This window comes from Cetorhinus maximus, chromosome 12, assembly GCF_964194155.1.
Source record: "Cetorhinus maximus chromosome 12, sCetMax3.hap1.1, whole genome shotgun sequence".
NCBI lineage: Eukaryota > Metazoa > Chordata > Chondrichthyes > Lamniformes > Cetorhinidae > Cetorhinus > Cetorhinus maximus.
In genome coordinates, this window is record NC_135890.1 from 99,524,191 (window position 1) to 99,545,165 (window position 20,975).

General features: G+C 45.3%; 1 protein-coding gene across 2 annotated transcripts in view; it reads left to right on the top strand.

The window, feature by feature from the left end:
- The window catches only part of rasal1a (RAS protein activator like 1a (GAP1 like)), a 286,840-nt gene that overhangs the window by 208,488 nt on the left and 57,377 nt on the right, over positions 1-20,975 (top strand). For both annotated transcript variants that reach the window (XM_078554231.1, XM_078554232.1), the window contains exons 12-13: positions 1,547-1,611; positions 17,274-17,386. In XM_078554231.1, the coding sequence (XP_078410357.1) occupies positions 1,547-1,611; positions 17,274-17,386 (178 nt within the window). The remainder of the gene's footprint in view (positions 1-1,546; positions 1,612-17,273; positions 17,387-20,975) is intronic.

Sequence of the window (20,975 nt, forward strand, 5' to 3'; positions counted from 1 at the left end):
AAAACGTGGTAGCCAATTCACACACAACAAGCTCCCACAAACAGCAACGTGCTAATGACCAGGTAACCAGATAACCTGTTGTAGTGATGTTGATTGAGGGATAAATATTGAAATATTATAGCACCATGGAGACTTAACATTGTGCATTTTAGAAAGGCTCAGATTTTCCCATTGGGTGGAAGTTTCTTTCTAGGCTTCTATTTTTTCCCCTTCCAACCCCCTACTGATATGTTTCATGAAATTGATGAGAGTAAACTACGTTACCCATGCATTTTATCCATTGCTGTCTCAATGTGCAGAGGAATCGCATGCAGGGTTCTCACAGTTAAAACGGAATAGTCTGGTTGGCTCCTTTTTAACTTGGGTTTCCCAGAATTGTTATATTGTTAAAATGGTAGAAGGGATTTCCTCAGCCATCAGCTTTTGTAGTAGAGTAGAAATTTATGGGACAATTTAAACTCCATGATCAGTGGCTTTGTGGTTGAAATGGAGCTGATCCATTTCCTGGCGATCGGTGTTTTTAGCACCACTAATTTTTGGTGATGGTGTTAATAAATGTGAATCCCGTCTATGGATCCCAGTGGAATTTTAGGTTGCTCAAGCAGCCTGCCCACTGCGATACCTACGTCAGTTAAAGCTGTCAAGAAGCCAGCAAGGCCACTGAAGGTAACTTAAAAGAATCTTCCTAGTTAGGGCCCAGAGGAGCAGGAATGTTCCTTTAAGGCCTCAAAGAAAATCTGCTTCCCAAAACTGCCCACACCCTGCTCTCCCCAAGACCCTTGCAAGAGCCCGTCTCTACCTGGTGCTCCAGGTCACCAATTTTCATCCTCTGCCATCGGCCAGCCATTGCTTAATGCTGAAAACCGCCAAGCAGCTGACCGACAGCATTCAGATGACATCCGACAGGTAAAGTCTAATGGGCTTCAGGTGCAAACCCCAGCATGGGGCTGTTTCAGCTTGTAGTGGCAGTTAAAATTGATGTCGGGTTGCTTAATTCATTCATCGCATGCTGATGTGCACTGAATTCAGAGTGAGTTTGTGTGGGTTCATAATCGCTCGAAACTAGTCTGAAGCTGTTAAGAATGTCTCTTGCGTGGGTTATCCAAAGCTGTAGTCATACATATTTAATACTCTCCTTAGCCATGAACCTAAATGTCATCTTTTTCTGCAATGGAGATAAGTGTTTAATCAAATTGGCAGCACTAACTGCATGTTTGACTCAGAAGTTCATGAAATTATGATTGCAGAGGTGTTTGGCATAATTCATAGCTAATTATTAATTATATGTGCTCGAAAGAATATATAGGTGATAGAATGCTGAGATGCTTTTTATTTCCAAATCAATCATTTGGAATTTGATGTACTAATTTATACTCCTCAGTAATTAGATCTATTCCAATCCAATGTGGCCTACAGACCAGAAATTATAGGAAATATTCATTTCTTTTCAGAAATAAGAAAACATGCAGCCTCCTGTGCCTGTGAGAAGTTCAGTATTTAGCTTTACTAAGCATTATTCAATAATTATTTTTTCTGTTTTATACAGCTGATCCAAACACACTTTTTAGATCCAATTCCTTGGCTTCGAAGGCTATGGAACAGTTTATGAAGGTAAGTGGTTTCACTTTCTGAAATGATTCCCTTTTTAATATGTCCATGTTCCTTCAAACTTTTGGGTCCATTTTATACTGCGACAGTGACTGAAACAATGAGTGATCAAATTATTGGATCCCAGACACTGTAAAATTGCACATTTCATTAGCTTTCTTGGAGTGTTATTGTCTGAAAGCTCTAGTTTTTTTTTATTATTCATTCATGGGATGTGGGTTTTGCTGGCTGGGCCAACATTTATTGCCCATCCCTAGTTGCCCTTGAGAAGGTGGTGTTGAGCTGCCTTCTTGAACGCTGCAGTCCATGTGGTGTAGGTACACCCACAATGCCGTTAGGAAGGGAATTCCAGGATTTTGACCCAGCGAAGGAACGATGATATATTTCCAAGTCAGGATGGTGCGTGACTTGGAGGGGAACTTCCAGATGGTGGTGTTCCCATCTATCTGTGCCTTTGTCCTTCTAGGTGGTCGTGGTCGTGGGTTTGGAAGGTGCTGTCAAAAGAGCCTTGGAGAATTCCTGTAGTGCATTTTGTAGATGGCACACACTGCTGCTGCCGTGCGTCGATGGTGGAGGAAGTGAATGTTTGTGGATAGGGTGCCAGTCAAGCGGGCTACCTTTGTCCTGGATGGTGTCAAGTTCCTGAGTATTGTAGGAGCTGCACTCATCCTGGCAAGTGGGGAGTATTCCATCACACCCCTGACTTGTGCCTTGTAGATGGTGGACAGGCTTTGGGGAGTCAGGAGGTGAGTTACTTGTCGCAGGATTCCTAATCTCCGACCTGCTCTTAAAAAGACAATCAGCGAATCATCAGGGATCCTGGAGGTTAACTTCACATCCCAAATTCAATCTCAATCACTCTCAGCTGAAAGGAATGATATGTTCTTTATTTTCTTATCGTGAGAATGAATTACAGGCTAATCTAACACTGGAGGGAATTAATTTCCCCTCAGTTTTACGTTGTCAATAAAATCAGGAAAAATAGTAGAACAAAGGCCACTAGTTTTCCGGAATGCAGCATCTAAAGGGAATAACAAATTCCCTGATTCTTTGCTTAAGTGGAACCAGACCCTTAGCTTGCAGACAGAGAGGTAATCTAGACTTTACTCAGGAATGTTCGGCAGAAACATGAAATATATGGTACTACAATCTTTACTTCTCTGCAGACTACAGAATGTAGATGTACTGTTTAATAAAAAAATCAGCAGAACAAGAAGTGGATAAGTCACTTGGGCCTGATGTCATCCAGCTGAGGGCTGTTAAAGGAGGACAGAGAGGAGATACCCAGTGGCAACTTTTCAATCTTCCTTTGACACTACAACTGTTGCTAGGGAATTGGAGACTAATCAATGTAGAGCCTCTGTTTAAGAAGGGAGAGAAGGATAAGCTGAGACACTAACTGGTCTATCGTTAAACATCAGCTGTGGGCAACCCATAATTTAGGATCAAATCAGTGAATACAGGTACCAGACCCTGTATCCAGGAAGCTCGGGACTGGACATGTACCAGGTACGGGGATTTTCTGGATTTTGGGTGGGGAGGTAGGGGGAATAGGATAATTTAATGCCTTCTCCACCAAGCTGGATTCTGCCAGGACGGGAAAAGGCAGGGATAACGGGTGACCAGGCTGGCATCCACCATTAATCCTGGACCCAAAGAGCAGGGGATCAGTGCGCCATGATGCGATCAGCAATGCCTGATGGGGATTGTAGTTTCCAGGGCAGGAGCCGGTTTTTTGGCTCCTTCCGGGTTTTCGGACACCAGATATGGGGTCCTGTACCTGTACATAGAAATGCACGGGTCAATTAAGGACGTTCAGAATGGATCTGGTAAAAGAGATTTTTATCCTTAAAGAAGTGAGTAATTTAACATTTAATCACACTATTGAATTCGATAAAGCTTGAGCGATGCCATCAAGGACTCAAAAGGGTTGAATTCTGATTGATGAGGTTTGATACTGATATGATGTATATTGAAGGAAAGAAAAGAGCACAGCCGACACATCGGGCAGAATTTTCCCGTTGGTGTGCAGGGTCGGGCCCCGCACGTCTGCGCATAAAATGACGTGTGGTGATGGCGGGCGAACGTCCCGATGTTTCGCTGGGCGGGTGCGCAATGATGTCTGACGCGCACCCGCCATTAATTAACGGGCCACTTAAGGCCCTTGACTCACCAATTGATGCCAGTTTGTCGGCACCCGTGCAATCTTCGGGTCGGCGACAGGTGCAACAGGCAGTCAGGTAGGACACATTTGTATTAACCTCATCCACGGGCGTGATAAGAGGGCTCAGTGGGTGAATGTGCACAGTCCAGCATTTATTTATGAAAGTTTTTGAAATTTGCCTGTGTGATCTGTAGTACTTCAGAACGCATACCAGCTGCTTTTTCTGGAGTCTTAACCTTCAGGTCAGCACTCTGCAGTGAGGAATCTTTTCCAGGCCTGCAGGTTTCAGGAAGCCTTCCCTCAACCTGGGAATGGGAGCTGAACTGTCCACTGGAGGCAGCTCCTCTGAGGAGGAAGGGAGGGCTACAAGGGGGAGGAGGCCAGGAGTGTACATTCAGCCTCCAGGGGAGCCACCTTTGGGAGGAGAGGCGCAGGCACAAGGGGCACAGGACCAAGAGGTAATCCAAGGCGGAAGGGGCCGCAGAAGATGCCACTATCCTGCTGCCAGGATTTACAGGCGGTGAAGCAGCTACCTCAATATGTCTGAGGTGCAGTGTCGAAGGAGGCTCCGACTGTCAAGGGAGACAGTGAACTATATCTGTCAGATGATAGGGCCCGAGATCTCCCCTAACTGTGTGGGAGGACACCCCATGCCAGTGGCTCTGAAGGTCACAGCTGCCCTCAACCTCTATGCCTCTGGCTCCTTCCAGTGCTCAGTGGGTGATCTTTGCGGTGTTTCCCAATCAGCTGTCCACACTTGTGTCAAGCAGGTTACAGACGCTCTGTTCAGCCGTGCATTGACCTTCATCCACTTCCGTTGGGACCAGGCAAGCCAGAAACAGCGAGCCAGAGGCTTCGCGGCCATTGCTGGCTTCCCCCGTGTCCAGGGTACTATAGACTGTACACATGTGGCCATCAAGGCGCCAGCAGGTGAGCCCGGTGCCTTCGTCAACAGGAAGGGCTTCCACTCCATGAACGTGCAGATAGTGTGTGATCACAGGATGCTGATTCTACAAGTCTGTGCAAGGTACCCAGGCAGCTCCCACGACGCCTACATCCTCAGACACTCCCAGGTGCCGGGGCTCTTCAGTGCTCCGGCTCGGCTGGAAGATGGCTGCTGGGTGACAGGGCTATCCCCTCAGAAGGTGACTCATGACACCTCTCTGCCACCCAAGAACAGAAGCTGAGCAGCGGTACAATAGGAGCCATGGCACTACAAGGGCTGTGGTGGAGAGAGCCATCGGTCTTCTCCAGATGCGCTTCTGATGCCTGGACCGCTCAGGGGGCGCACTTCAGTACCCCCCAGATCATGTCTCGGTGATAGTGGTTGCATGCTGCGCTCTCCACAATCTTGCTCTGGAAAGGGGGGATGCAGTGGACGAGGAAGATGTCGATGCAGTGACTGTGAATGCACACGATGAGTCCAGCAGTGAGTCCGAGGATGAGCACACACAGGGAAATGCTGAGGGGGTAGACGCTGACCCGGGCATACTCCAGGGAGGCAGGAACACACGGGAGGCTTTAATCCGACGAACCTTCACCTAGCACACCACAGATGGACCTCCAGGTCAAGCCTGGGCTGTAGGCTCCATACTCGACACCTAAGTGCAAAATCTGCCAGGTTAGGAACAGTCACTAAGGGCCTTGTTAATAAAGCTGAATGTCCAACACTCATTACAGTTTTGGAAACTATATACATGCAGAAGAAAAGAGGCACCCTCAGCCATGGTGACATATCTGAATTCAATATGTCAAGCAAACCAACTTGTTCCAAAAAAAATACAATAGTGTTACAAATCAACATCTCGGGCCAACACAAAAGACCAGTGAAAAACCCGTGGTGTGCCTAAAGTGCCTTATGTTTTCGTTTTCGGGTGCTGCCCCATCGCACAGAGTGGCATCTGAGACAGCCTGCTGACTCTGCTGTCTGATTGGCCTCGATGATCTTGGCAGTCGTCCTCTGGCCCGAGTAGCCAGTGCTGGCCCAGCCTGGGAGGGAGCTGCCAGTTCCACAGCTGGCATCTCCCCAGTCGTCGCAGCCTCACTAGATGCTACGGTCACTGGCAAAGGGGCGGAGGAGCTGCCGCCTCATTCAGAGTGCCCTGAGAGATGCCTGCAGAGATGCCAGGCAGTTGCTGCGCCGACGTGAGGTTGCTTCGGACCTTCCTGCTCACCGTGGATGGATTGGCACCAAGCTGGGCAAGTTGATGCCCAGATCATCTCCCACTCTGGCACTGACCAGCTGAGGTCAATGCCACTGTGAGGGCTTGTTGGTCCGAGCGCATCCCCAGGAAGCCCTGACGGGTCTCCTGGAGGAGCCTCTCCACGAGAGTCGCCACTCTCTCCATAGAGGATGCATGGCGCTCGGACATGTGGCTCATTGCTTCGGCAAGCATCTGCGTAGACTCCTCCATCGTGGAGACCAAGCCAAGCATAGCTTCATGTATCTCCCCCCGATGTACCCGCACACTCGGCCGCATTTCCTGCACCTGCTGTGTTGCGGACGACTCCAGAGGCACATCATCAGGCACCGACTGAGCATGTGCCTGGTCCCCTGCAGTCCTCCGACTGCTGGCGCCACGGGCACCCTCCATCTCTGCCAGCTCCTCCAGCGACTGTGAAGTGCCCTCACCGCTGTGCCCTGGGACACTAGCCGAAGTTTGAATTCCCACTAAGGTGCTCGTATCTGCGCTGGTGCGTGCCTGGCAGAAATGGTGTGACGCTGGTGAGACTTCAGGCTCCTCAGGTGTGAGAGGGGGCCCCTGCTGCTCCTCCTCTCGGCCCTGCTCCGCTGATGCTGAAAGGAAGAACAAGGACAATGGATCAGTTAACGTGGAGACAATGTCAATGTGTATCCCTGTCCCCCGGATCATTATGCGCTCATCCTTCCATAACCAATGGTCAAGCCATGTTGCAAAATTAAATCAATTAACATTCAGCAGTGCCATGGCTGTTGGGACAACAATGCTGACCTCACTGTTGGGCATAAATACCTGGCCTGGCACCCCAGCCTCACCAACACCAGTGGACCTGGGTGCATGGCACCTCTCCAGATGCAGGGACTCTGCTCGAAGCGGCTAAGATTGGCGATCTGTGCCTAGCCGCCGCCAGTCCTCGCATGCTCTGCCGCATTATGAGCATTCTTCTCCTGAAAATGAGAGATGCACATTGATTAGTGCTAATTGTACCTGGATTCTCTTCGCGGACGGCCCAACCCAACCAGAGTAGGACATATCAGGGCTCCAGTGCCTCCTCACCCCGCTGCTGCTGAACACTCACACAAAGATGCTAGGCCTGTTCTCCACACCCCACCCCCCCAACATCCCCCCTTGGCCACATGCTGCCTACATCACATTAGGCACCACACGGTATATCCTTCCATAGCAAGGAGGCACAAGCACGTGGAGCGCAGAGGGCAGCAGATGGTTCATTGCCACGCCACCTTGAAGCTCCCCTCCCGGCATGTCATCACCCTGACTTGGACGTGTCCTGGAGTTCAAGCACAGAGCCAAGGTGCAGCTCCTCCAGGTTGCCCCCAAACCAGTCATGTGGGTCACATTGTAACACATGCTGCAGGGGCAGAGCCCATCTCTTCACCACTCTCTCAGGCTGACCTCGGAATGGGCAATATCTGCTGGCCCACCCAGCAAAGGACACATGCCATCAGTGATTCGATGCAGTCACTACACTCAGACGTGGGGTGTGGGGGGGCATCAGGGGGGTAAGCCGACCTTCTGGGTTATATGACCAATGCTGACATGGTACTCACCCTGCCAGAACGCAACAAGTCATTGAAGCGCTTGCGACACTGGATCCAGGTGCACCTCACAACGTCGCGGGAGCTCACCACGTCCGCCACCTCCCCCCCAGGCACTTTTTGTCATGTCAGGGGGCCTTCTCCTCCCATCCTGGGGAACCAGCACATCCTGCCGTACTGCCACTTCCTCGAGGAGGGCAGCAAGGCAGTCATCTGAAAAACGAGGAGCACACTGGCCCCCGCCCTACCCTCCGGCCTCGCCTGTCCAACTGCCCTACCCTCCAGCCTGATCTGCTCTGCTGGCCTACCCTCTGGACTGGCCTGCTCACCAGAAGCCCTCTGGTGAGCCCTTCCACTTGCCATTATGAGCAGCCTTGCAAACTTGCAACTTCTACCACCTAGAAGGACAAGGACAGCAGATGCAAGGGAACACCACCACTTTCAAGTTCCCTTCCAAGCCACCCTGACTTGGAACTATATCACCAGTCCTTCAATGTCGCTGGGTCAAAATCCTGGACCTCCCTTTCCTAACAGCACTGTGGGTGTTCTTGCACCACATGAACTGCAGTGGTTCAAGAAGGTGGCTCACCACCACTTTCTCAAATGCAATTAGAGATGGGCAATAATGTTGGCCTAGCCAGCAATACCCACATCACATGAACAAGTAAATTACCACATTATGAAAATACCACATAGTCTTATCCTGAGACCATATTTCGAGCAGCGAGCACATCTGACAGTGATCAGTGATTTACTGGTATACAAAGGTAGAATAGTAATCTCAAGAGCATTGAGACTTGAACTCTTACAAAGCCTACATCAAGGTCATTTAGGTATTACCGAGTACGGAGCCAGAGCACGGTGTTCTGTTTGGTGGCTGGGTCTCTCGAAGTCATTGGAAGAAATAATATCCAGATATATCACATGCTCAATTCAGACAGGAATCGCAAGAACCACTGATGTTATCTTCTTCTCCTACAAGGCCATGGAAATGCCTAGGAATGGATTTATGTGAGCGCAATGGGAAATGTTCATCATAGTGGTATATTACCACTCAAGGTGGATTGATGTGAAACAGTTCCATGGTTACACATCCGATGCAGTGATAATGTCATTGAAAGAAATTTTTGCAGTGCACGGGATTTCTGTTATTGTAATGTCAGATAACAGTCTACACATACACGAACATAGAGTTTCAAGAGTTTATGGAATTATTTGGATTTGTTCACACAGCAAGTTCAACCGAGGTTTCTTCAAGCTAATGAAGAAGCTGAGAGAGGTGTCAGAATTATAAAGGCACTACTGAAAAAGAATGAGAATTTTCAATTAGCGCTCTTGAGATATAGATCCTCATCCTTGTGAAATGGATTAACTCCATGTGAGTTACTATGGGAAGAAGGTTGAGGACACAGATTCCGACCCTACCATATACTTTGATGCCATAGGTCAAAGCACAGACTTAGAGAGACTATGAGAAAGAGAGGAAACTTACCAAAGTAAACATGACACACTACGATTGTTTTCACAGAGCAAGAACATCGAGCTGTAATGTCTGAGCTCCGCAGCAGTGTTTATGGGTTGGGGGGTGGGTATTCAAAGGTGAGCTGGGGAAAACCCCACTCTGGAAGTTCCCAAGTAAGGATTGCACAGCAGTTACCTGGGAAGTTCAAACTACCTTTGGGCAATTGCTTCATACTGGGAACAGTCCAATAATGTGATTTAAATTGCAAACTTCGAATGGTTCCGACTGTCATACAGTAATAGTTACCCAGAAAAAGCTAGAAGAATTAAAACTATTTCTAGCTACTGGGTAACTATAGCACTGACCCACCCCGATCCCCCATGAGACTGCCCCCCACCCTGCCACCACCACCCCTCAACTACCCTCGAACCCCCACGGGACTCCCCCACCCCTCTAACTACCCTCACCCCCTCTCAACCGAATTCCTCCCCCCGGCTACCCCACCAACCCACTGGCCTGACTCAGTCCCTGCAGCCCAACCCCATTCCGACCCGACCTCCACCAGCCAGCCCTCCACTGGCCCGAACTGACCCAACCCAAGCATCACCCACCCACCCCAGTTCCGACCCAGTTAGTGCGTAAAAAAGGGGGCGTGGCTTGCTCACCTTCGACTCTCCTGGACTTGACTGTAGGCCTCGTGAACCTGCTGCGCTGGAGTGATCTCGCCTGGCCTGAGTCAGAAGGTCGGGTGAGATAGGAGAGCTTTATTTTAAGGTAAGAAACTAGGAGTGGAGTGGCAATCCAACTCAATTGCCACTCCACTGGAAGTTGAGGGCCATGAACGAATAAAAAAAAACCACATAGTCCTTCAACAGAGGGAAGAGGTTTGGATCAGAGATCAATCGAGATTTGGAGAAATCACCACACCCGAGATCTTACATTGTCCAGACCGAACAGAGCACAGTAAGAAGAAACAGAAAAGCTTTGATTGCAATTGAGCAATCGGTGTGAAAATCAAAGGTCGGAGAGGCTTCAATCATCAGAAATGTAAGAAGCCACTGAAGCAAGTGATCCCGAACCATCTACTAGTTTGAATTCTGTTCAACAGCGTACAGAGGGCCAACAGCAGAACAAGAATGCCTTAATATCTACAAATGAGAGGAGAACGGGGTATGGTAGATGAGTGAAGGCACAACAAAGCTTATCAGTTTAAGAGAAGGTGGGAATCTCAAAAAATGGAGGATGAAGAGTGAAAGAAAAATGACAATTAACTAAGAGAACAAAAACAGGCTACATTTCCTATGAGACTCCAAAATGCTGAAATGTTCAGAATAACTAGTAGACTGTAGTAAAGGGTTTCCAGGAACGTCAGAGAATGTTGAAGTCTGAAGAGAGACTTTGGGGGAAGAGTATAACGGAGTTTGGTCGACCAACTCCCATAAAGAGTTAACTGTAATAGTCTGTGATGTCTTTGAAGGAAGTGACATAGACTCATGTGATCTGAGAGAGTTTCAGATAAAGCAGCATGGAAGAAGCTAGTGTTAGGGAGTATTCTCATAACTGTAAAAATATTACAATAAAGTTAGTGTGATTGCAACTAACAACCTTCGGGAGTTATTGAAACTACTCCGATCCTACAGCATAATGATATAGTGCCTGTCAGCTCTTTGGAAGTGCTATCCAATTAGCTCCATTCTTCTCTTTTCCCATAGTTTTGCAAATTGTTCCTTATATACAATCTCCTTTTGATAATTACTATTAAATCTTCTTCCACTGCTCTTTCACGCAATACATTCTATGTTGTAACAACTCATTGAGGAAACAAAAATTCTCCTCATCTCCCCAGTGATTATTTTGTCAATTATCTTAAATCTGTGTCCTTTGTTGTTCTACATAGAGAGGATTTAGATTTGGTTGCAATCTCAAAACTTGAATGGCACAGAAGTGGAGAGCTTTAATAAACAGTGAAGGACTGACAAAGACATCAAGAAGAAATAGGTTAGCAGAATGGAAAGATCAGGGACAGATGAAACTTAAATATGAACTCATGCAATTTGATAGGAAAATATGGGTAGGGAATATGCAGACAATGGAAAGATGCTGAAGGATGGAAATGAATGGACACCCAAGAGTTCAAACAGATAGGTCTCTGAAAATGCGAATCTTGATAAAGAAATTAAAAAGGCCAATATCATTGTGGTTTCATAAATAGGAATATGCACCAAAAGAACAAAGAAGTAATGATAAATTTGTACAAGGCAATAGTGAGGCCAAAGTTACAAAAGTGTGTATAGTTTGGGATGAATTCACCAGGGTTGGAAACTATAGCTATGAATAGAGACTTGCGAAGCTGAAATTATCTCACTTTAACAGAGAAAGCTAAGAGATTGAATTGAGCTTTTTATAACAATGAGTAGTTATAACTGGGTGAATAGAGGAAGTTTCTTTCCTCTGGTTGGTGAGTCAGTGACATGGGAACATAAATCTTAAAATTGTTTCTAAAGGAATGAAGTTGGAAAAAATTTCTTTACTCAGTTGGTTGTTGGAAAATTGTTTCACTGGGAATGATTGAGCAAAGACCATTTTAACATTTTAAAGGAAAAGTGGATAAATATTTGTAAACAGAAGATGACCCAGGGTCATGGAGAGAGTGGTAGGCAATGGGATTAGTTTTGGATTGCTCTAGTTGGGCTGAATGACCACCTCCTTTGCTATAATCTCAATTGTTCTATGCTTCTATTTAAAAAGAGAGCTGAGTATGGATATTCAAGGTCCTGGTTTAAAAACAATCTTAACAGCAAATGAAGATTGCACTATGAGGTGACATGCAGTCATCCAATAGAACAGGCTTGTGTCATATTGGAGACGATGCTGTTTTAGTTATAGCATCCAAAATAAATATGAAATTTTTGACTTTCATGCAAAATCTGATCAGCCCATCAGACTGGATTTTGTTGTCGGCGGTGAATGGTACTCACCATTTGCCTTGATGACAGCTGCCCACAGCAGAGATTTCCTCCATTCCAGTGGCTTTCCCAATATGGTGCCCTATGTAGGGAACCTATAGTATTTTTCAGCAAGACAAGCAACAGCAAGGCCCTTCAACCAATTAGATTGAGGAATCCTCACTGAGACATGCAGAGTCCAAGCCAAGAAGTATAAATCAGGAAATATAAATCACATTTAAATGATGCACAGAAAGCAAAATAAAGATTGGGAAATACAGATGGGATTAAGAAAGAGGGAGGTAAAAGACAGACAGATTAAAAAAAATCCCCAACACTAATCTTCAGAGGGAATGAGACTTAACACTTTAAAATTAATTTTTCAGGACAAGAGAAGTTGTTCATCAGTATTTATCGCTTATCACACTGTTAAACACTCACTTACTCCTGAATGCACCAGTCCTAACCTTTTCAACAGTTTAAGTGTGGAGTAGTTGAGCCATTACTCAAGCTCACACTGTTGCAGTCACTTCAATGCTGAGCCTATCGGTGAGGACTCCCTGTAGAAGAGTATGGTATCTTGACAGCATCAAACTGCTCATGTGCATACTCCAGAGGTTCCTATCAGGTATCCTCCAGTATAACAGTAAGCCTCACCATTATTTTAATTGCGTGTTCCAAGCCATTAGCTTACAGGAGGCACATGTAGATGTAATAACTGCTGTGCAAAATCGACAAGTACAGCATATCCTGTTACCTGAGGAACAACATCTCCATATTTTCATCTTGATTTTGATTCATTGAAGGTGAAGTTAGTCTTGGGGAGCAGTACAAAACTGATGATAGTGATTTGGCAGATTTACCCTCTGTCTGGTTTTATTTTCTAGTGACTTCAAATGGCTGCCATTTATATTCTATCTCCACCCTTGCGTGACATTTGTGAATGTTTCTCATGAACCACAGAGATGGTACAGAATATGCTGCATGCTTTTTCTAATGCTGTGAACCTTTCAGAAGTGTAAATGAAGAATGAAATTTCACAGGTCTGTAATATCTTCAGGCCATTATGCTCCCCATGCATGGCTAAAAGGAAAAAACTCTAAAGCTACTGCAAAAACAGTATCTTGCTGTCTTAAGCAAATGTGGAGATCAGCACATGGTGATATACTGACGCAAACAGTATAGACTGCTCTAATTCTTGTTCTTGGGGATGATTGTGTGGCGAAGAAATATTACATCTCCAAACTTGGTGTAAAACAATCTTTAATATTTGTCTTTTATGTCACTACATCTTGGAGTGGGGTGGGAATTGTTGGGGGGGGTGGGGGGGGCGGGGAGGTGGGGAGCACATTACTGGCTAATTTGAGTCATTGATTTACATTGTTAATGGCTTCATTAGTGGTGGTTAATGGATGTTTTTTTGGGCTGGAGGAAAGTTTGTAGTGGAGTTTCCCAGGGGTCAGTGTTGGGACCCTTGCTTTTCCTAATATATATTAATGACCTGGATGTTGATGCATAGGGCACAACTTCAAAATTTGCAGATGATAGGAAACTTGGAAGCATTGTTTGAACTGTGGGGATAGTGTAGCCCTTCAAAGGGACATAGACAAGTTGGTGGAATGGCCGGACAAACAGGTGGCAGATGAAGTTCAATACAGAGAAATGTAAAATGATTCATTTTGGTAGGAAGAACATGGAGAGACAATATAGTTCACAGCATTAGAAAAAGGGCACAACTCTAAAGGGGGTGCAGGAGCAGTGGGACCTGGGTATATATGTACATAGACCATTGAAGGTGGCAGGACAGGTTGAGAGAGTGGTTAATAAAGCATACAGTGTCCTAGGTTTTATTAATAGGGCATACAGTACAAGAGCAGGAAGGCTATATTGAACATGTGTGAGACACTAGTTCAGCCTCAGCATGAGTATTGCATCCAGTTCCCCATGCCGCACTTTAGGAAAGATGTGAAGTTATTAGAGAATGCAGAAAAGATTCACAAGAATGCATTCCAGGGATGAGGAGCGTCAGTTATGAAGATAGGTTGGAGAAGTTGGGACTGTTTTCCTTAGAGAAGAGAAGGCTAAAATGACATTTGATAGAGGTATTCAAAATCATGAGGGGTCTGGACAGAGTAGATAGGGAGAAACTATTCCCACTTGTCAAAAAATCGAGAACAAGAGGGCACAGATTTAAAGTAATTAGCAAATGAAGCAAAGTGACATGAGGAAAATTTTTTCTCACAGCGAGTGGTTAAGGTCTGGAATGCAGCGCCTGAGAGTGTCTTTGAAGCAGGTTCAATCAAGATATTCAAAAGGTATTTAGACTATTACCTGAAAAGAAAGAATGTGCAGGGTTATGGTGAGAAGGTGGGGCACTTGATGAATTGCTCATTTGGAGACCTGGTGCAGCCATGATAGGCTGAATGGTCTCCTTCTGTGCTGTAACAATTCTGTGATTCTGTGATCATATTATATATTCATTAGTATACATAACAGAATTTGCATCATCCAGAACAAGCTAATGGTACATCCACCATTTTGTCTGTTAATATTTAGATGGAGTGGAACTATACAACTAAAGCATATATTCACTTCTGGTTTAGAGTCCACTAATGTTTTACATACGCCTATGAGAAGTGCTTTGGGATGTTTTTCCTTGTGAAAAGTGCTATATAATAATAATAAGGAGGTCTTGTGGATCAGTGTATAGTGTCTCTGCCTCTCAGCAGGAAGGTCCAGATTCAAGATCCACTCCAGGACTTGGTTGGCGACAGAAGGATGCGATTCAAACAGGTTGATAAGCAGCCTGCTAATCCTTCCAACACTTCCCCATTATTCCCCAAGGGAACAAAAATGTGAGAAGATAGCAAACAGCAATAACTTGCATTTATATAAATAAATGGATATAATTAAAAGTTGATGTTGGACAATGTGTTTAAATTAATTTTATCCAGTCAATTGTTCATTGATTTAAGAGATGCTCTCAAAGCCACTGCATATCTTAATTAAAAGCATGAGCCAATTCTCTATTTTAACCAGAAAAGGCAGTAATAAAGATTTCTGGAATGGTTGTTCAAAATAGCTTAACAATAGAGCAGCGCAAAGTGTTGCCAATTGCAGCTGCCAGGAAACTTCCAATTGATCCCTAAATTGTGGATTAAGACATGAGAAGAGATGTTGATACTGAGGCTAGTACAGGAGGATGAAATTTGGACAGAGGAACTTTTTGTTTCTACATTTAAGACCTTTCTTTTGAAAGGTCATTAGCCCACTTTTTTCACTCCATTGGTTTATATTGCTTTGTTAGTGTATTGGCTAAATGTTTGATGCTCTATCCCAATTATAAATAAGTATATTAGTCATTTTAGTCTGTCTGGCATTCATAGCTGACAATATGAAATGCACATGTTAGTGCATTAGGCAATTGCACTTAATCCTCTAAATAATAAAGATCATTGATAAATTCTTGGGTCATCCAATTCTGCAAGAAGAACTCATGGCATACAGTACTCTAGGCTTCATTAATAGGTGCATAGAGTACAAGAGCAGGGAGGTTATGATGAATTTATATAAGACACTGGTTAGACCTCAGCTGGAGTATTGTGTACAGTTCTGGGTGCCACATTACAGGAAGGATGTGAACACATTGGAGAAAGTGCAGGAGAGGTTTACAAGAATGGTTCCAGGGATGAGACACTTCAGTTTTGAGGAAAGATTAGAGAAGTTGGGACTGTTTTCCTTGGAGAGGAGAAGGCTAAGAGGAGACTTGATAGAAGTTTTCAAAATCATGAGGGGTCTGGACAAAGTAGATGGGGAGAAACTGTTCCTGCTTGTAAACAGATCGAGAACTAGAGAGCACAGTTTTAAAGTATTTTGCAAAAGAAGCAAATGCGAGGTGAGAAAAAACTTTTTCGTACAGCGAGTAGTTAGGGTTTGGAATGCACTGCCTGGAAGTGTGGTGGAGGCAGGTTCAACTGAGGCATTCAAGAGGCCATTGGATGATTAGTTAAATAGAAACAATATGCAGGGTTTCGGGGAAAAGGCAGGAGATTAGCACTATGTTAAAGTGCTCAGAGACCCAATGCAGACACGATGGGCTGAATGGCCTCCTTGACACTATAACAATTCTGTGATTCTATGCAAAACATGTAGCTTCCATTTTGTAGGGGACAAGGCAAACTGGTTGGAACCACTGTTGGAAAAGAAAACTATAATAATAATAATGATACAGGCCTGAATTTTAATAAAGACAGAAGGTCTTAGCCAAAAAGGCACTCCTGAAGTCCCACACCCGAACCCAGCACCCACCATTTTCACCAGTGGTAGTGGTGGGGTGGGGGGAGTTTGTAATTTGCACAACCATGGTTCACAGAGGCATCTGCACATGTAAAAGTGCAACTGCCTTCAAACAGATCTAAATTTTGCTGATAAGATGTCCAAAACACAACTTGTGGGCTTTACACTTTTCAGGAGAACGTCTGAAGCGTTATTTGGAGATTTAGAGTACCCTTTTAGAGAGGTGGGGTAGCATCTTGGATAGGCCCAGGGACACCTTCGGATGAGGTAAGGTGCCCTTTGGGATTGTTTAAAGTAGACATGAATGTGCATAAAAAGTGGATAAACTCATTTGAATTGTCTAAGGAACTGTCAAGGCATTTAAATCTCCTGGCCTTTAGATTTTAATAAAAGCAGTCTGCAGTTTAAACCAAAATCAGTGCTTGCTATTTCCTCTGTCTGTTGACATAAGCCTGAGGGCTGTCATAGGATTTGTGTCGCATCACTGATTCCACAACCTATCATTATCACAATGGGGTGCCTGTCAGTTCACAGTTTGCTTGGCAGCTCCAGGTGGTTTTAGCCTTTGATGTGGAGCTATGAATACAAACGCTTGTTATTACAAGGGATTAAGCACTGAATTAAATGTTTGCTTTTATAAAGGTTAAGCACTTGAAGGAATGTAAATGTAGTGACTAGGTTTTAAGAATGAGAGTGAAGTGATCAATAGACACAATTTTATTTTATTTTATCTCAGCATGGGTCCTAAGGTTTGCCCATAGATACTGGGTGAGTTGGCATGGAGGGTATAAGGGATAAGGGTGGTGGGTGAGAGGGCATGGGTTGGCATGCTGGCACTAAGTTGGAATGGGGTTACAAAGGACTATGGGGATGGGTAGAGTGGCATTGGTTGGCATGGAGGGTATGGGCCATGGGGTGGGTAGAGGGGCATTGGTTGGCATAGAGGGTATAAGGGACGATGGGAGGTGTTTAGAGGGACATGGGTTGTCATGGAGGGTACACTGAAACACTGATTTGAATAATAGTTCTCATTTCTTACAGCTGGTTGGAATGCCATATTTACAAGAGGTGCTGAGGCAAGTCATTAACCGCATATTTGATGAAAAGAAATACATTGAACTGGATCCTTGTAAAATTGACCTTAACAAAACGAGGTACGACTTAGTTATACCCGTGTTCTAACATGACTTAGCTACTCATCTTTCTCCTGTTTTCTTCCTTTGATTTCCTCAATCATCAACTTCTTAAAGAGCTTGAAGAAGCCTGGTTTACCAAAAAATAAAAAAAAACTACAGATACTGGTAGTCAAACAGAAACACTGGAAATGCTCAATAAGCCAGGCAACATTGCTTTGGGTACAGACTCTTTTTGCCAAAATTGGAGGATGAACAGCGTTTAAAAAGGAATGGACCAAAGTTAAGGGAGACACACACATGTACACGAACGCAGCAACAGAACTTACCTATATATAAATATTTAATGTCGTAAAACATCCCAAGGTGCATAACAACAGTGATATCAATAAAAACATTTTTGACAATTTTTCACACAAAACGATAGAAAGAGAAATCAGCAAAGATGACCAAAAGCCAGATCAAACAGGTAGGTCCAAAACAAAAACAGAATTACCTGGAAAAACTCAGCAAGTCTGGCAGCATCGGCGGAGAAGAAATCAGTTAACGTTTCGAGCCTTCATGGCCCTTCGGCAGAACTGGAGCATAGATTAGAAGAAGGGAGAAATATAAATTGGTTTAAGGTGGGTGGGGGGTGGGGGGGGGGGGGCGGGGGAGACACATTGAGGGTGTGGTGTGATGATTGTGGAGATGAGCAGATAATCAAAAGATGTCACAGACAAAAGGGTCAAAGAGGTGTTGAAGGTGGTGGTCTTTGTCTGAGAAAAGTGCTAATTAAGATGGAAGACAGGATATTCAAAGTACAGCTCTAGTGGGGGTGGGGTGGAAAGACTAAAGGTTTTAGTTTTAGATTTAAAAATAATGGAAATAGGTGGGGAAAGAAGAATCTATATAAATTATTGAAAAAAAAGCGGGGGGGGGAGGAAGAAACGGGGTGGAGATGGAGGGAGGGGGAGTTTAAGATCTAAAGTTGTTGAATTCAATATTCAGCCCAGAGGGCTGTAAAGTGCCTAGTCGGAAGATGAGGTGCTGTTCCTCCAGTTTGCGTTGGGCTTCACTGGAACAATGCAGCAAGCCAAGGACAGACATGTTGGCAAGAGAACAGGGTGGAGTGTTAAAATGGCAAGCGACAGGGAGGTTTGGGTCTTTCTTGCGGACAGACCGCAGGTGTTCCGCAAAACGGTCGCCCAGTTTGCGTTTGGTCTCTCCAATGTAGAGGAGACCGCATTGGGAGCAACGAATGCAGTAGACTAAGTTAGGGGAAATGCAAGTGAAATGCTGCTTCACTTGAAAGGAGTGTTTGGGCCCTTGGACGGTGAGGAGAGAGGAAGTGAAGGGGCAGGTGTTGCATCTTCTGCGTGGGCATGGGGAGGTGCCATAAGTGGGGGTTGAGGAGTAGGGGGTGATGGAGGAGTGGACCAGGGTATCCCGGAGGGAACGATCCCTACGGAATGCCGTCAAGGGGGGTGAAGGGAAGATGTGTTTGGTGGTGGCATCATGCTGGAGTTGGCGGAAATGGCGGAGGATGATCCTTTGAATGCTGAGGCTGGTGGGGTGATAAGTGAGGACAAGGGGGACCCTATCATGTTTCTGGGAAGGAGGAGAAGGCGTGAGGGAGGATGCACGGGATATGGGCCGGACACGGTTGAGGGCCCTGTCAACGACCGTGGATGGAAAACCTCGGTTAAGGAAGAAGGAGGACATGTCAGAGGAGCTGTTTTTGAAGGTAGCATCATCAGAACAGATGCGACGGAGGCGAAGGAACTGAGAGAATGGGATGGAGTCTTTACAGGAAGCGGGGTGTGAGGAGCTGTAGTCGAGGTAGCTGTGGGAGTCGGTAGGCTTGTAATGGATATTGGTGGACAGTCTATCATCAGAAATTGAGACAGAGAGGTCAAGGAAGGGAAGAGAAGTGTCAGAGATGGACCATGTGAAGATGATGGAGGGGTGGAGATTGGAAGCAAAATTAATAAATTTTTCCAGGTCCCGACGAGAGCATGAAGCAGCACCGAAGTAATCATTGATGTACCGGAGAAAGAGTTGTGGGAGGGGGCCGGTGTAGGACTGGAACAAGGAATGTTCCACATACCCCATAAAGAGACAGGCATAGCTGGGGCCCATGCGGGTACCCATAGCCACACCTTTTATTTGGAGGAAGTGAGAGGAGTTAAAGGAGAAATTGTTCAGTGTGAGAACAAGTTCAGCCAGACGGAGGAGAGTAGTGGTGGATGGGGATTGTTGGGGCCTCTGTTCAAGGAAGAAGCTAAGGGCCCTCAGACCATCCTGGTGGGGGATGGAGGTGTAGAGGGATTGGACATCCATGGTGAAGAGGAAGCGGTTGGGGCCAGGGAACTGGAAATTGTTGATGTGACGTAAGGTGTCAGAGGAATCACGGATGTAGGTGGGAAGGGACTGGACAAGGGGAGAGAGAAGGGAGTCAAGATAACGAGAAATGAGTTCCGTGGGGCAGGAACAGGCTGACACGATCGGTCTGCCAGGACAGTTCTGTTTGTGGATTTTGGGTAGGAGGTAGAAGCGGGGCATCCGAGGTTGGGCGACTATCAAGTTGGAAGCTGTGGGAGGAAGATCTCCAGAGGAGATGAGGTCAGTGACAGTCCTGGAAGGTGTTTAGGAACATCTTAAAAGTGAGAGAAATAGAAAGATGGAGAGGTTTAGGGAAGGAGTTCTACAGCATAGGGCCAAGACAGCTAAAAGCACACAAGCAAGCATACATGCACATATAGAGAAGTATAGGTACAGGAGTTTAGCCCCTTGAGTCTGTTCTGCCATTCAATGAGATCATGGCTGATCTGCAGCCTAACTCCATATACCTGCCTTTGCTCCATACACCTTAATACCTTTAGATAACAAAATTCACAAACCAGAAGTGAAATAAAAAGCATTTGTGCAAATCAGGAGAAGGTTAAATAGCAGGAGGAATATCAGCATGAGATAGGAAGTACAGTGAGATACCTCAAAGAAATGGAAGACACATATGAGACACAGGTTGCCAATCTGATTGCCCTGATATTCCAGCCATGGAAGATTACTCTCCCAGACACTGCAGTGATCAATAAAATAGCCAAATAAAATTGATGGACAACTGCAGTGCACCAATGAAAGGAGATGGAGTTTTGACAGGTGGGCAAGAAGATCGATGGAAATGGAGTGGGGTGATGCAGATACCTGTTAGGCAGCACTGGAGCGCCGTAGCCAGAAAAAAAATTGTACTTTGGCTGCATCTTGTGGTAAAATCTAATTATATATGATATTGCACAATGAGCATACGTTGGTGAAGTTTTTCCAGTTTGGAATGTATTGTCTAATTGCATTGTTTGGAATGACCTTTGTGTAAAAATGCAATATGAAGTATGAGGAAGCAAAAAAAAAATTAGTGTGTCATCAGATTGGTAATTTTAGCAGGGTACAACAGACTCCCATATCCACTGCAAATCTTTCATTGCCAACTGTATTTAATCCTTAAACGACCATTTAACACAAAACATGGGGGGGTCATTTTGACTTTATACAATAGTGTAAAATAGCCATTGAATCATCTGCCTATCTCTCACGATTTGCATTTCTAATAGTGGGGTCACCACAGTGAGTC